An 18,050-nucleotide genomic window follows, 5' to 3' on the forward strand; every position below is an offset into this window, starting at 1 on the left:
CTTGTTATGAGTAAGCATTGGTTAATGTACATTAAAATTGATTGGGATGGTTAAAGGTTCACTGTGTAGATATTTATCTAGAGGTACAAGGCCGTCTATGGGGGGCTAGGGGGGACATTGCATTATTATATGGATTTTTTGTTTAAAGGAGACAAATAAAGTAAAACCTTCAGATGTGTTTTATATATATTTTGTAGGGCTGTCAAAAGATTAATCACTATTAATCACATACAAAATAAAAGTTTTTTGTTTGTATAATATATTTGTGTGTTTATTGTTTGTAATTATTATGCATATATAAATACACACATACATGTATAAATTTAAGAAAAAATTTTTTATATATATTTTTTTAAATTTAAAATACTGAGTAAGAAAATCTTAAATGTTTCTTTCCTCATATCATACAGTATTCGATCTCATTCCTGTCCATCAAACGCACCGTTATAGTTTCTGTAACATGTAGACGCCTTTAAATTTGGGCAGGGTGATGGAGGAAACAGGATGTCCTGATTGTTTTTTAGCTACGCCTGGCATTGCATTCTTGCCATTTGATGTCCATAAATACAGTCATGCTGGAGCCAGTCACAACACTGGATCTCATCGGTCCATTAATGGCAGATGCTCTTACTTTTTACAGAGTGTCATTTATGGAGATGTTGTTAATGGATTTTATTACATGTGTGAGCTCTTTGAGTTCATTGCTTTTTGCCAAATAAAAGTGGGGTCTTTTGAAATTTAGTGGATTTGTGCTGTGCTGGAGTGAGCATTTCTCACGCAAGGGCTAAATTAAAACTACTATTATAAAATTACACAAAAATAAAATCATCATTTTGTTTTCTTTGTACAAAAAATCAAGAGAAAAATGTAAAGATCAGCTTTGCTCTTTTGATTTTATACTTTGCTATTACGCACGAGGGACTTTTCTCTTATTTTATGAATCCTTGCTGCAATTATATGCTTTATTGTTCCAATTACATTCTCAGTGATCCAAGGAAGCGGAGGAAAAATCCACCAAAATGTTAAGAATGTCTTTAATATTATTAAACAGCAAAGACCACAAAGCCACGTCCCAGCAAAGGAAAGCTTTTCTCCAGCTGAACATGAACGCCTGTTGTTGTGTTGTTTTGCTCGCATAACCAAAATTGAATTATTTGCATTATTATAACGTTATATAATGACTTCATTTGATGAGCATTATGAATAATTATATTATTATGGATTTTTGGAGACATTGTATCCAACAGATGATTTTGTCCAAAGTGGCATATATTGCTTTCAAGGTATGCATTTTATCAGTATGTATGTTCACTGGAAATTGAACCCACAACGTTTGCAAAGCTAACACAATGCTCTCTAAGTTGAGATTCAGTCTTCTCATACTGTATTTTTTGGTGTTTTGTATTTCTTGTAGGAGGAATACCGGGCAGAAGGCATTACTTGGCATAATATTGATTACATTGATAACACCAGTTGCATCAATCTCATCAGTAAGAAGCCCACAGCACTGCTCCACCTACTGGATGAAGAATGCAAGTACGTCAACACTCCTGTACTTTACTGAGGGGAATCAGTCTTTAATGTAAAGTTGTCATACATTATCAGTATAAAGCAGAGGTCTTCAACCTTTTTTTAGGCCAAGGACCACTTAAAAGACAAAGAGAAGGAGTAGGGACCCCTAGTACATTTGTCAAACTATTGATTTATACTGATTTATTAACTTTTTATATTGGCTAAATATCAAAGATATAAAAAATGTATGTTTGGCATACTACATAAAATTTTAAAGGGGACATTTCACTAGGGGTGTCCTCGACTAAGGATTTACATATTCGAACCAGAATTGTCGAATCTTTACATAGTCGACCGATAGTCGAATCATCTATGTTTGTGTGCATGGGTTGGGAAGGGGCCAGGTAACTTTTATTTTCTTTCACAAGCAGCACACATAAACAACTTTCTGATAAAGTGACCAAAACTGTCTTTCAAGTAATAAAAGAAGACAAAACTGACGATGCATGTGTATATATATATATATTTTTTTTTTTTTTTAAGGTAAAATGTAAGGCAACATTTGTTTAAATATTCCCTTATAACATTTTAAAGCCACGATCTACAGACCATCACACAAAAATAAATTTTGATAAATAAACCTAAAAAAATAACAAAGGTGTTCCTGCTTTGGAAACTCCCAGAGATGGGACCAAGTCACACATGTGCAAGTCTCAAGTAAGTCTCAAGTCTGAACCTTCAAGTCTCAAGTAAGTCCCAAGTATTTTTTTTCTTGGGCAAGTCAAGTCAAGTCGAGTCACAGGCTATGTCAAGTCAAGTCAAGTCAAGTCCTGTAGTAGGTCAAGTCAAGTCCAAGTCAAGTCACCTTATTATTGTAATTTTACCTGCAGAATCTGATCTAAATAAAGGGACAAGATATACAGTTAGTAACTATCAGTAAATTACAATAATTTGGATTTGCATTGTAAATACTCATGTTCAGTAAAATACATCTTGGAATCAAACAAAATTGTAACTTCATAAATAATTTATTTTTCACTTCTGCCAACCGTGTTTGAAATTTTCCACATTGAGTCCATAAAACAAATAACAGCTTAACATCCAACAGACCCCTCTCTGAACACCTCCCTCTCTCTCAAACACAGTTTACGTACAACATTAAACTTTGTTACATTTTCTCCTCTCTCTCTCTCTCTCTCTCTCTCTCTCTCTCTCTCTCTCAAACATGTGCCCAGAAAAAACGAGCGCGTCCGTTCGCACGCCTAAATTTGAAATAACGAACTTGAGCGCGCAAAAGACGCGACATGTGAACCGCCCCTAACATTGTAGACTCAAGTAATTTTTCTCTGTGTGTGTGTTCAGGTGGCAAACTTGAAAAAGAAGTATTCAAAAATAAAAATAAGTATTTAAAAAAAATAAATCAAAATTATTTTGCCCACATTTGTCCCCAACACAGTATGCTACGTTACACAGGGCTACATTAGCTATTATTACATTAGCTAACTACCAACTAACCAGATATTAACAAATTGACAAGCACTTACTGGGCATAATGGCTCTTTAAATGACGACCAAAATTGGAGGTTGCCGTCTGGCTGCTTGTGATTTTAATGTTGCATGTCTTGCAAAGCACTGTTCGTCTTTTGCAATCTTGTTGAAGCCAAAAGCGATGACCCTCCGTACCCCTCCGGCTGACATGTTGATATCTGATCTAAGTGGGCGTGGTGTGCGTAAGGTACGAGAGGGCATGACGAATGATAGTGTCGTGATCATAGACTGTAAAAAAAGAGGTCGTGATTCAGTCATGACAACACCATTCTCAGCCTGCGCTCCAGCTGGGTCGACTTTATTTTTTAAAATAATTTATATATTTTATATTTAAACTGAAAACATGATGTGATTAACACTCAAGACATTCAAGTCATTGTCTCAAGTCAAGTCAAGTCCCGAGTCTTTAACTTCCAAGTCCGAGTCGAGTCTCAAGTATTTTATTTTTTGTCAAGTCAAGTCACAAGTCACAAAAATAGGGACTCGAGTCGACTCGAGTCCAAGTCACCAAGTCACAAGTCCCCATGTCTGGAAACTCCGGCTACAATTAAGTGTTTTTATTTAATTTGGAGATAGCGTGTCAAAGCAGTCATGACCACAAAAAAACCCGACAAATGAGAAATGACAAATAATTTGTGATTGTGACTGTAAATGATAAAAACTAATCTTTATATACAATTCATTAAACTTTAATTTATAACATGAAAAACACTGAAATTAATGATTTTATAGACACTACGCGTTATTATTTAGCACAGAAATACCTGCTTGCTTGCTTTGACTTTGATCATCTCTGTATTAACTTTAGATACAGAAAGACCGGATGATATTATTTATTTCAGGAATCTCTTTGCTATCATTTGAAAGTGAACACCGACCGACAATAATATTAAATCACAAGAAAGACATTCGTGTCAGGCAGAAATAGGTTCGGTGCAGATTTCCGTTTCATCACCGAAAAAAAAAAAACGGCTTACCTGTTTTGTAGTTAAACTTTTGACTTTTGAAGATAACCACTCTGTTTTCAATACATTTTAAAAACGTATACTCGTCGAAAAACATCCGTTTTTTAAAGTTTAGTTTGATGAACTCCTAAATATAAGACGCAGAGCACCTAACCGTTCGGCTAAATTACATGCGCAAGCATGGCCAGCACGCAATAGCGCAACATCGATACAACGAAAAGCTATCCAAAATTTACATACTTAAATTAGATCAGAATTTACGTTTATAATAAATACAAGTTTTTTAATAAAATAAGGTCAGAAGTAACAAAGTGCAGAACAAATATGCATAATGCCTCAAGTGCACGGAAACAAAACACAAGCCAAATAGTTAAATCAGATAACCCAAAGTGATTTATAAATAAAATAAAATATAGAAATTATTAAAAGAACGAAAGGCATAATATAATTTGCCAGCTTTTTCTTTTAAATGAAGAAACAAAGAGGCAATGGTTTATTAACATATAAACCTCTTATGTACGTGTAGCCCGGTCACAGGGGTTGTTGGATTTATTAAAGCATTTTAAAAATATTTATTGAAAGCTGCTACTTCACATATTATTTGCAGCATTATCATAATATGCAGTATATTAATATATTGTGAGAAAGATGTTATATGTGAGATCAGATAATGTGTGCACCCATATACGGCCAAAATTGAATGATCCTCATTTCGTAACACATCTGCGACGATTCGACTGTGAGATTGGTAGTCGAATCAGGCTTCTCCTATCGATGCATCGAATCTTCGACTATTCGGGGTCACCCCTACATTTCACAAGACACTTTTAAGATGTAGAAAAATATTTGGGGTCTCCAGAGTACATATGTGAAGTTTTAGCTCAAAATACCATATAGATAATTTATTATAGCATGTTCAAATTGACACTTTGTAGGTATGTGCAAAAAATGTGCCATTTTGGGTGTTTCCTTTAAAACGCGAATGAGCTGATCTCTGCAGTGTCCTGGTTGGATAGTGCAGATTAAGGGGCGGTATTATCCTCTTCTGACATCACAGGGGGAGACAAATTGTAATAACCTATATTTTCACATGCTTGCAGGGAATGGTTTACCAAAACTAAGTTACTGAGTTGTTATTTTACACATTTTCTAGGTTGATAGAAGCACCGGGGACCCAATTATAGCATTTAAACATGGAAAAAGTCAGATTTTCATGATATGTCCCCTTTAATATAACTAAATAGGTTTTACACACATGTCATGCATTTTAGTTTAAGTTTTAATTGATCATATTAATGCATGTTTGTTTGATGCCTAATTTCATTTTTCCCAAAATTTTTTGCATTAAAACAATATTGAAAGGATCTCCCGAAATACGTCCAAGGGTTCCCAAGTGTGCGGTTTTCCTGCAGAACTGGGCTACTTTATCACTGTTGCCGCGGACTGTTTTTCATGTCCACAGATTGAAGCAACCCTAATAATGTGGTATTTAACCCTGGGAATGCATTTTTTTTTCTTTTAATGGAGGACCATCCCCTTCAAAATGCAATTGGGATATTTTTGAGGAGCAATTGGGGGGTCTTTGCTTTAAAAACCCGGCAACCCTGCCGGATCTGTTGAACACCGATGTACAGCTGAAAAATAGAGAGTCAGATTTGTGCTTAAAAAGTTGGAAAAATGGCAATGAAAAAAAACCAGGCTTGTATTTTATAATGTACACTATTTTAAGGATAAGGAAACCAGGAAAGAACTTCGAAGTAGTTTTGTATTTCTATATTTGTTGCAGTTTACAGTACAATTTATTTTTAATATTTTGTGAATGTATTACATTTAGATCTAAGACAGGACTAATATAATTTCATGAGAAATTTTAAAAATAGTAACCTCAGATCGATTTAAACTCAATAAAATAATAAACGAACTTCCTCCGCTTAGAACTGTTGGAAACCTGACTCCAGATCAGTGTTGTTCAAACATTTCTTCCTCTTCCTCTGGCTTTTGGCAGCAGAAATCATTCCTCTGGACAAGTAAAAAATCTCTGTGCTTGATATCCAGAAACTCAATCACACTCAAACTTTATTACCCGCCTGGATGAAGAGACATAACAAGACTTCTTCACATTTGACCGCACCAAAAATAATATCCGTAGTTATTAAAAAACTTAAATATAAAAATACATGTTACTGAAACATAGCTTGACAAAGATTTAATTAGTTAAATTGTCATCAATGATATTATCTTTTGAAGTTTGATCTCACATCAGGCAAACATTGTTGGTCCAGCTAAGACAATGCTTTGCCAATAAGACGCTTGACTTTATTTGGTTAAAATGCAAGATTTTCTATTTATCAGCTAAGATTTTACATTATAAGTAGGGCTGTCAAAATTAACACGTTAATAACGCGTTAACGCAAAATCATTTTAACGTCACTACTTTTATTAACGACGTTTAACGCAACATGCAATTTCTGCATGACCCTATAGTCTAGCCCATAGTTGGATGAATTGAGAAGGAGCAAGTGCCATCTAAATAAATCTGAGGTTTTTATAAAAATAAGAACGTTAAGTCTAGCGAATCCAATGCCCTAAATGGTCATTAAACATCTAAAATTATATATTTTTTTTATACATTTTCTGATAGATGTACCTTCCCGAATGCATAATCTTAAGCAAAGATGCGTCTCCATCCATGGTTTCGGTTTTAAAGCATGCAGTTATTAGAAAATAGACTGCAGGACTTGATTTTCAAATAGCTATTAGATAGATAAAGTTCGGGACCTGATTGATGTTAAAAGAGTTATTAAGAGCGACAAGACTCAAAAGCGTTCTTCCTCATCCTAATATCTAAAGGGCATGCACACTAACGAGTGCGCGACCCCAAAATCTTGTAAACACGTATTTGCATAAAGCATTATATTTGATTAGAGTATTAAAAATTTGACAAGTGTTCAATAAAAGTACATTTATAACAGATCAAAATGTGTGATTAATTTGTGATTAATCGCGAGTTAACTCATGTCAATCAAGCGATTAATCTAGATTAAATATTTTAATCTATTGACAGCCGTAGTTTTAAGTGATTCTTCTAGTTTATTAACTGTATGTCAAATCCCTGTTTGGTCTCTATTTCAAGATTGTGGTACTAAACTTGTATACTTGTGTTATCGTTTCTGATCATCAAATGTGAACAGTAAATGATGCACTTTGTGTGATGACAGACTCTTCCTCTTGTGTTACAGCTTTCCGCAGGCCACCAATCAAACCCTGCTGGATAAGTTCAAACGACAACACGAAGGAAACAGCTATATAGAGTTTCCTGCAGTCATGGAGCCGGCGTTCATCATCAAACACTACGCAGGGAAAGTCAAATATGGAGTGAAGGTCAGAGCTGTATACACATCTCCTATTTCACTTTTATGCTGTAGTATATCAGATGAACATCACCTAACAGATTTGTGTAAAATGAGCAAGCCACGATGCACAAGCTGAGTGTTTAGAAGGTTATTCTGAGCATTTTGGAGATAGTCAAAGGTATAAAAAGATATATTTGATATAACAAAATTGAGCACTGCTATAGGAGTACAATCTCAAATAAAGGTGTTATTGAAAAAAGCATATTACCACCATTTCCCATTAAGTAAACTTTATAATTAAAGGAAAACATCACCGTTTTTCAATAGTTGAATATGTTCCCACCTCAATTATACAAATTAATACAAACCTATCTTTTTTTAATGAGTGCACTTAATCTTTGTACAGCGTATTGTGAATGTGTTAGCATTTAGCCTAGCCCCATTCATTCCTTAGGATCCAAACAAGGATGAATTTAGAAGCCACCAAACACTTCCATATTTTCCATATTTTAAGACTGTAACGCAAGTAGTTACATGAGTAAGTATGGTGGCACAAAATAAAATGTTGCCTTTTTTAAGCGGATAAAAAATGAGAACTATATTGTATGGCGGAAGAGCACTTAGTTTGCAGCTTGGTCGAAGTGGTGCATGCCCTGTTGCATGAGTTAATAATGGCACAGTTACAGTAGCTGACTGTCTGTATAATCTGCCGTCTCAGGACTTCAGAGAGAAAAACACAGACCACATGCGGCCGGACATTGTGGCTCTGCTGAAGAGCAGTAATAACGCCTTCATCCGTGGCCTGATCGGCATCGACCCGGTGGCCACTTTCCGCTGGGCTGTGCTCAGGGCTTACTTCAGAGGCGTGGTGGCATTCAGGGACGCTGGGAAAAGACATGTGGAAAAAAGAAGCGGTGAGTCAAATTGAGTCAGACTGTAAAATGCACTTGTCACACTGAAATATTGATTTATATATAAAAAAGTTAAATGTGCTGTTTTTGGGTATGCATATTGAACTACTAGTGTCAGATCAAAGTAAAATAACTGTATAATAAAATTTTAATTATTTGTTTATGTTTTCAGTATGATTTGGAGTCACATACAGAGCTGTCAATATTTGTGGCTGTAAACGTTTTTATCTTAACATTTGTTAGTGATTTTGATTTATTCATAGCTTCATTCTTGCGGGCTGATGTTTAGTGAATCATAATGTTGTATCCCAGCTTCTCTTGCTTGAAGCTTTCTGCCCTACTTTTCAGCTTTTCAGCATCTATATGCTTTTCTTTCCCTGTAGCAACATTTTGTACATTTTTTTTTTTGAGCACTTTAAAAAATTCATTTCTAGACCGAGTTGCATTTTGTATAAAATTTAGACGTACAACATCGGCTTAACCAATTGGGGACTACGATTGTCTGACTAATAATAAATTGAAGTTTGGAAACAATCGTCGTTTTTGCAATTCTAAATTGGTATGGAAAATTCCTCATTACAAAAATCTTAAATGAATAGTTCACCGAAACTAACAATAACCCCATGATTTACTCACCCTCAAGCCTTTCTCGATACGATTATCTTTATTCAGACATAAACAATCAGAGTTATATTATATTATAAATAGCTATTAAAAGCTATTTGAATTTGAAGCCCAAAAAAATGTCCATCGATCCTTCACAGAAGTAATCCACATGGCTCCAGGGGGTTAATAAAGGCCTTCTGAGGGCTATCAATGTGATATTAATATTTGAAAACTTTACAAAGTAAAATAACTAGCTTCCAGTAATGGCTGGCGCATGTTCGCTTCGTTTCCAGCGTAAGACGTAGGATGTGACGTAGTGTACGAGACCTAGGGCGTAGCGTATGAGACCTAGGGTGTAGCAAACCAGTCCGAGGGTGTAGCCTACGGGACCCAGGGCGTAGGACGTAGCGTACGGGACGTAGGACGTAGCGTACGGGACGTAGGACGTAGCATACGGGACCCAGGGCGTAGGACGTAGCGTATGGGACGTAGCATATGGGACCAGGATGTAGCGTGCAGGACCCAGGGCGTAACGTACGGGACCCAGGGCTTAGGACGTAGCGTACGGGACGTAGGACGTAGCGTACGGGACCCAGGGCGTAGAATGTAGTGTACGGGACGTAGGACGTAGCGTACGGGACCCAGGGCATAGGACGTAGCATATGGGACCAGGACGTAGCGTGATGGACCCAGGACGTAGCGTGCGGGACCCAGGACATAGCGTGCGGGACCCAGGACGTTGCGTGCGGGACCCAGGGCTTAGGAAGTAGCGTACGGGACGTAGTGTACAGGACATAGCGTACGGGACCCAGCACGTAACGCACGAGACCCAGCACGTAACGCACGAGACCCAGCACGTTACGCACAAGACTCAATAAAGGCCTTCTGAGGGCTATCAATGTGATTTTCATATTTGAAACTTTACAAAGTAAAATAACTAGCTTCCAGTAATGGCTGGCGCATGTTCGCTTCGTTTCCAGTATATGACGTAGGATGTGACGTAGGATACGAGACCTAGGGCGTAGCGTACGAGACCTAGGGCGTAGCGTACGAGACCTAGGGCGTAGCGTACGAGACCTAGGGCGTAGCGTACGAGACCTAGGGTGTAGCGTACCAGTCCGAGGGCGTAGCGTACGGGACCCAGGGCGTAGGACGTAGCGTACGGGACGTAGGACGTAGCGTACGGGACCCAGGGCGTAGTGTACGGGACGTAGGACGTAGTGTACGGGACCCAGGGCATAGGACGTAGCGTATGGGACCTGGACGTAGCGTGCGGGACCCAGGGCGTAGCATACGGGACCCAGGGCTTAGGACGTAGCGTTTGGGACCAAGGGCGTAGGACGTAGCGTACGGGACCCAGGGCGTAGGACGTAGCGTACGGGACCCAGGGCGTAGGACGTAACGCACGGGACCCAGCACGTAACGCACGAGACCCAGCACGTAACGCACGAGACCCAGCACGTAACGCACGAGACCCAGCACATAGTGTACGAGCCACTAGGTCTCATATGCTACGTAACAATAATCACATTTGAACAGCAAATCAGAATTAGATACTTTGGTTAGCATTGTAAATATACAGTACTGCTCTGGTGTTAGTTTCAGGAATAAGTTGGCACATTTGCACCCTTGAAAGGCACTTGGGAAGGGGACGCCACATAAACAGTCACTCCACATAAAGAGAAAATGACATTGTTTTCAAGATTATTGTTACCAAGTGTATTTTAATCAGCCACGGTAAGAGACACAGTTGTGCAACTCCCTCTAGAGCTTACACATCTAGAGCTTTGAGGGAATAGGGCATAGGGATTATCTCTTCCAATTTGGAATTCACCCTTTGTTTCCAAGCGTGTAGTCGTAAAGAGGCTGCAGTGTGGACTTGACTTTATCTTGCTGTCCAATAGTACTCTTATTTCTCCCAGTTTAATCTGTCATTTCTCTCTCTGTCTCTCTCTGTCTCGTGTGTGGTTTGTTTTTGGCTTCTGAAGGGCATGATGCTGCTGCTCCAGGTGTGAAAAGTGTGGATAGTTTTAGTTTTCTGCATCATCCTGTGCATCAGAGAAGCTTAGAGATCCTGCAGAGGTGCAAAGAGGAGAAAAACAGTAAGGCTGCTTTTCCTTCATCTCATCTCCTCACTTAATGCACCCGGGGCCAAGATTTGAGGGCACATCCTAATACATAACTGCAGCCAAACACACACACACACACACAATAATTGATTGGATTCAGATTGGAGGCTGTCAGTTGTTACCCTCATGTCTTCGCTCATCTTGCACCTGTCTTTTTTTCCTGCATGATGTCACTAACAACCCTATCTATGGGTTCAGCACAGCATGCATGCTTCTCCAGCAGCCCTCCGCTCTCTCCTCAATGGAGCCGGCGCTTTGAGCACTCACAACCTAGCATGACAGCTCTGGACAAGGGTGCGAACTCATTTCTCTTGTCTTCCGAGGACAGCGGGTTCACAATAAATCTGCTTCATGGAGGTAGCATAGATGATAGACTGAACACACCAAACAATACAATTTGTGTCTCAATGAAACTTTTAACCCATGGTTGGATCAAATATTAAAACTTTATAGCTTAATTTAAAACAACAGTTGGGTTAGTCCTTTATTTTTACCAAACCCTGTTTTACACAACCTTTTTGGGGTGTCGTTAAGCTTGATAATTGATTTATTTACCACTTTTGCACTAAATAAAAACACAACGGGGCAGTTTCCCCCGGACGGGGATTAGACTAGTCCTAGACTAAAATGAATGTAAGAGCTGCAAAAAATGAAAACATCTATCTTATAATATATCAGTGCCCTGTGTTTTGCCTCAAAATTGCACCCCAGTAATGTTTTTGTAAGGCATGTATGTTAAAACTAGTTATATTTCCTAATTAAAATAAATCCTAGTACTGATTTAAGCTAATCCCTGTACAGGAAACCACCCCAAAGAATATTTAGTTATTCATTATAATCTATAAGTATAACAAAAACGTTTAATAATAAGCACCAATACTTATCAGCATCAAACTAACCTATAGTTATCATGGAGCGACAGCACTTTGGGTAACACTTTACCATAAGGTTGTATTTGGTAGTATTAGTTAATGCATTAGCTAACATGAACTAACAATGAACAATACTTTTTGATATTAAAATTTAATGAACAACTAACATGAACAATTGCTAACATTAAATAAGGGATCATGTATATTTCGCGATAACAACCTGCTAACTGTACATTATCCTGCTTATTACACAGCTTTTTATCTCATAAGTAGGGTAAGGAACATTAAATATTCATTTGAAATATTTTCCTTGCTCATTTATAACAAATGGAGACCTCGGTTTTAAGTTAAGGCAAGATAAGCCACGAACACGCTATTTGGTTTAATAATTTGTAAATATAATGTCATGTTATTCAAAGACATTTATATTTAATTTTGTGAAATATTAAACTGTACCTGTCAAAATGATTTGCATCATCCGTGTGTTATTAGATTATCTGAGAATAACAAACCTGCAAATGTCGCGACTGGCCAATCAGAATTAAGCATTCCAACAAGCCGTGTAATAATAACATGGATTAATAAATGCTGATTGTAAGTTCATGTTAGCTAATGCATTTACCAAATACAAGTGTTATACAAGCAAATTTTGATATATTGCCCATCTATGGTACATTCATAATCTTAAAGACAATTTGTCTGTTGATGTACAGTATGCACCCAGTTACTCTGTATGTGTGTGTCCAGTTTAACTGATTCACCAAAGCATGTTTTCAATGATTCACCTCCCATCAAATGGTCAAGCATGCCACCCAACATCAGAGAATGAATCAACATCCTGTTACTGTGATCTCATGAAAGTCATTGAACTGCAGTGCTCTCATACTTTTAAACTTTTTTCATCCATATGTCTGAGCAGTATGGTTCTGATCTGTTTCAGGTGTAAACCGAAACCGTCATCGCATGCCACTCTCTGATCTGCAGGGCACCAATGCAATAAATCAAAGGTAAGACTTTCTTACTGTGCGTTCACACCAGACGCGAATGAAGCGACTAAATCGCGCTTTTCGCGTATAGTTGGATGCTTGAACATTTTGAATAAACTTGTTTCATTCGCATCCTTTGCGTAAAATTCAGAAGTGAGATTAAGACACGAATACGCTCAATTTGCCGGCTTTAGCTAGCTTGTAGTCTCAATATGTGTAAATGTATGAGTAAAGAGCGTTTTTTACAACTTACCACCAGATAGTCCGACCTCCTTACTCGCTTTCTTCCAAGTAAGATCCGCTATATACTGTTTCTATGAAAGTACGAAACTGTGACCGACAGCTCCGGGTGTCCACATAAAGCGACAATGATTGTTGTTTCATATTTCTGCTTCCGTTTGCGAAGTCATAATCACGTCACTACTAAAGCAAACTCCTGATTGGTTAACACGGTGCGAATATCCGCCAAAGTTCAGATTTTCAACTCGCATGATTTGCATGAATCACGCATGTCAAACGCTCAATTTTTCTCATCAATCGCGCAAATCATGTCATTCGCGTCACCTCATTTATGTGATTCACGGCGCAGGATGTCTATCGTGTGTTTGCATTGACTTAACATTGTAAATCACTCGTGCTTAAAGGAATAGTCTACCCTTTTGCCATATTAAACTATGTTATTACCTCAACCTAGACGAATTAATACATATCTATCTTTTTTCAATGCGTGCACTGTACAGCGCGTTGTGATTGTGTTAGCATTTAGCCTAGCCACATTCATTCCTATGGTACCAAAAAAAAGTTTTATTTTGTGGCACCAAACTTACTGGTATAACTCCTCATGTAACAGTCTTTAAATAGGGAAAACACGGAAGTGTTTGGTGGCTTCCCTGTTTGGTACCATAGGAATGAATGTGGCTAGGCTAAATGCTAACACATTTACGTCGCGCTGTACAGTGCACGCATTGAAAAAAGATAGATATGTATTAATTCGTCTAAGTTGAGGTAATAACATCGGTTAATATGGCAAAAGGGTAGACTATTCCTTTAACGCATCATTCGTGAAAGGATGGATGGAAGTGGTGTCTGTGTTCAAATAAAATCCTTAAGTTTGAATTGACATCAGGTCCCCTTCTTTGTTTTGGAAGTTTAATTTTTGAAATGCTCTTTTTGGTTTTAGTGTCTCGACACTTTATGAAAAGGAAATGAAGCATGTACGATAAACCCCTGGTCTCTAATATTCACAAAGCTTGTTGAGGTTTCAGTGTGGGTGTAGATTTTTAGCCGTGACTGCACACTTACCCAGAGGACGGCCCGCTGCCTTCCCGGCCTCATGCTTTCCTAGTGACTGCATGGCACTGAGATTAGCCCCGATATCCAGAACAAGTGGCAGGGGCTGAACTCACAACGGCTCTTTTGTTGGACCGTAAAGTCTTTTTTATGTGTTTTGCAACCCCACACACTTTTGGGGTTAGTAACAGATCTCTAAACACTGGGAAGCGACAGCTGTTTCCTGTGTGATGTCACAACGGAGATATGTGCTCATGTTGAGGACGGGCTGATGGATAAATGTTCTCCAACGGGTCCACATGCCCCGTTGACCCTCCTGTATGCAAAATACCACCACCAAATACTCCCAACATCAGTTGGGGGCCTTTTCCTTTGTGTACTGTGTAGTTTCTTGTTTTGGTGGACAAAAGGTTGTGTGTTTTCATAGCCGGTTTCAGCTGGAGAGTAAATTGTTCATGGGTGACAAATGTGATTGTGATTTGGGATATTTCTACAGTATAATTTGTAAAACCCCTGTGGTGTTATTCAGTGTAACATAAACAAAAAAACATACAGTAATGCTCCACTGTAGGGATGAATATATGATTTTGTTTTTGGTCATAGTTGCATTGTTGGTTACTTTGGCCTAGTAAATAAAAATGGAAAGCGTATATTTCCACATGTGCTTCAGGTGCATCTGACTTGAAAGTGTTATTATTATTTATAGTCCCTATTCTCAGCATCGTCGTGTTTGCCAGAGGTTTGTGTTGGTCGATGTTATAATGATACAAAAATGCCTGCAAGCTGGAAAAGATGTGGGCTTATGCAGATGTTAAATCTGACTCCATTCACATCACACTGTGTTCTCCAGAGTTAATTTCATTCCTCTGCTGAACAGTTAGACAAACCTAATTCAACACAAGGCAATAAAAGAAGTGAGGCTGACATTTATGGAGCCACTTGTAGCCAGTTTTTTATTATTACCAAAGCTATGTAACGGTATAATAACGCTTCTGCTAGGAAAGTTAATGTGTCCAGGCCAAACTAGTTTATATATATATATAAAGGTGATTCGGTTTAAAAGGAAAACATTTTAAAACTGCTGGCATGCCTTTTGAAAAGGATTGTTTTCCTACTGCTATAATAGTTATATAACAAAACCACAATAATGTCTAATGAAGTGTTCGGAAAAACAAACAGCTTTTTACATGGCAAATTTTCTCACTAGCATATGAATGTTATATTTATGATTAATACATAAAAAAATATAACATTTTACAAATAACAATTAAGATTCTAACATAACAGTAGACTGTAGGCCAAAATAGACTCAATATTGAAGAAAATCCTGTGTTATAACTTGCTAGATATTGCTGCGTGCGTGCGTGTGTATGTGGGTCAGTGACAAAAACAGTTTGGCAAGATGAGAAATTATTATTCTTTTTTTTACTTGTTTTAACAGCATGAATCAGGTTTATTTCAATGCACATAGTGTATTTATGTAAATTTTTATGCAATAAAAAATTACATTTGCACCATTTTTATGAAAGTTAAGACTGAATGGACCTGAAAATGTCAAATGGTGTAACCGCCAATTGTGCCAAAGAATGAGAAATATTAAATATTTTATCCACCTTGATGGCATGTAAGCGCAATCATCAATCAATCAATAAATACATTTTTATTAGTTATTTCTAACTAATGTAAATTTTAATGCGTTTTTGTAATATTTGTCCTGACATATGCTGCAAACACCTTTATTTTCAAAATAATCTTTGACAAATGCTGTAACAATGTATGTAAAAAATTATATTACACTAAACGAGATGATTATATTTTATTTCACTTTTTTATGAATATTTTTATTATTTTAATTTTGAAAAATACTAGTTACACCAATTGACACCACATTTTGCAATTATCCCCCAAATATTTTTTCAAAATGAAATAAAAGCAGAAATTTTAGTCTTGGTCCTCAAAAAAGAGAATGTATGCAAGTAATCTGCAAATTTTTTTTTAATTTTAACCCTTAACATTTAATTAAACCATATGGACACAAAATAATTAACATCACGTCATTGATCCATGTATGTATATATATTTGTATATGTGTGTGTGTGTGTGTATGTACATGTACACTATGGAGGACCACAAGAGTCATGCAAAATGTAATAAAGAACTTCAATTTTTAATAACTACCTGGACAATAAAAATAGCAATTAATAGATTTGTTTAAAAATTCATTAATTAATCTATAAATAAATAGACAAAGTTACAAAAAAAATCATTATGTAACATTTTATTAGGCAATAAAAAATGAGATTATAAAAATAACATAGAAATGAAATATTAATTCATTAATAAATAATTCAAATTAATATAACAATTTATAAAAACAACATAAAATACTCAATAAGTTCATCATTTTAAATTGCATTTATAAATTCTTAATTAAATAATGGAATTTCAAATTGTATTTCAAAAAGCGATTTAAAAAGAGAAATAAATAACTGGATTTATAAATTGAATTACAAATACAGGTTTAAATTAGGCATTTAAAAGGGCATTTCCGTTTGACTTTTCTGTTTTCATTTCCCCGTTGGTTCTCCTTATTCTTTTCGCTATTGGATTTGCTTTTCGTTTTAGCCTCTCTATTTAGCTTTTCCGTGACTCTTTGGGTCCTCATCTGAGATCTATAAATCTGCGCATGACGTACAATCAGAGCCAATCAGCGAGCTTGTTACATCCTCCTGGCCATAGCTAATTTGCATTTCTCATTTGACCATTTGCAAGGACCCAAAGAGTCACGGAAAAGCTAAATAGAGAGGCTAAAACGAAAAGCAAATCCAATAGCGAAAAGAATAAGGAGAATCATTGGGAAAATGAAAACAGAAAAGTTAAACGGAAATGCCATTTTAAATGCCTATTTTAAACCTGTATTTGTAATTCAATTTATAAATCCAGTTATTTATTTCTATTTTTAAATCGCTTTTTGAAATACATTTTGAAATTCCATTATTTAATTAAGAATTTATAAATGCAATTTAAAATGATGAACTTATTGAGTATTTTATGTTGTTTTTATAAATTGTTATATTAATTTGAACTATTTATTAATGGATTAATATTTCATTTCTACGTTATTTTTATAATCTCACTTTTTATTGCCTAATAAAATCTTACATAATGATTTTTTTATAACTTTGTCTATTTATTTATAGATTAATTAATGAATTTTTAAACAAATCTATTAATTGCTATTTTTATTGTCCAGGTAGTTATTAAATATTGAAGTTCTTTATTACATTTTGCATGACTCTTGTGGTCCTCCATAGTACACAACTGATATGCTAAATTATAGTTTTTCAATAAAAAAAACATACAATTATTTATAACATACATGCTTGTTTCACATTCTTTGTCAAAAAAAGAAAGCATCACTCACAGATCTCTCTGATATCTGCATTAACATAAAACGATATATAACTCTTTGAAGTATTAAAATCATTCAGTTATTGCAAGCCAATGCGATAAGCATATTGCGATTAGGGCTGTGTATTGGCCAGAATCTCACTATCGCGATACCATATATATGCTACGGTACATTGCAATACTGTAACCCGCATCGTATATATTTTAGGAATAGAATAGGATGGGATATAATTGTAAAAAAGCTGTCATTGAGACCACACAAACCTTATGCAAGTACTTCCTGTCACTGTTTAAGTTTAGAGATTTAAAAAATGCTATCTAGTGTGTGGCATGTAAACTCTAAACAAAACAACCGCCATGAATATTTTATACAAGATTAAATATTGATATTGCTTTTTTTTTCCCCGATACAGTATTGCCAAACATATTTATCACCATACTAACATGTGTCGGTATTTCCCTTGCGC

At 36.4% G+C, this 18,050-nt stretch overlaps 1 protein-coding gene across 7 annotated transcripts in view; it reads left to right on the forward strand.

Annotated features, from left to right (window-relative positions):
• myo9aa (myosin IXAa) overlaps nucleotides 1-18,050 on the forward strand; it is a 158,747-nt gene that overhangs the window by 107,712 nt on the left and 32,985 nt on the right. For 6 of the 7 annotated variants that reach the window (XM_073813090.1, XM_065261616.1, XM_073813095.1 and 3 more), the window contains 5 exons: nucleotides 1,415-1,536; nucleotides 7,265-7,406; nucleotides 8,097-8,292; nucleotides 10,884-10,997; nucleotides 12,837-12,903. In XM_073813090.1, coding sequence (XP_073669191.1) covers nucleotides 1,415-1,536; nucleotides 7,265-7,406; nucleotides 8,097-8,292; nucleotides 10,884-10,997; nucleotides 12,837-12,903 — 641 coding nt within the window. The remainder of the gene's footprint in view (nucleotides 1-1,414; nucleotides 1,537-7,264; nucleotides 7,407-8,096; nucleotides 8,293-10,883; nucleotides 10,998-12,836; nucleotides 12,904-18,050) is intronic. The other variant, XM_073813094.1, reaches the window with a different exon arrangement.

Source organism: Paramisgurnus dabryanus, chromosome 2, assembly GCF_030506205.2.
Source record: "Paramisgurnus dabryanus chromosome 2, PD_genome_1.1, whole genome shotgun sequence".
Lineage (NCBI taxonomy): Eukaryota > Metazoa > Chordata > Actinopteri > Cypriniformes > Cobitidae > Paramisgurnus > Paramisgurnus dabryanus.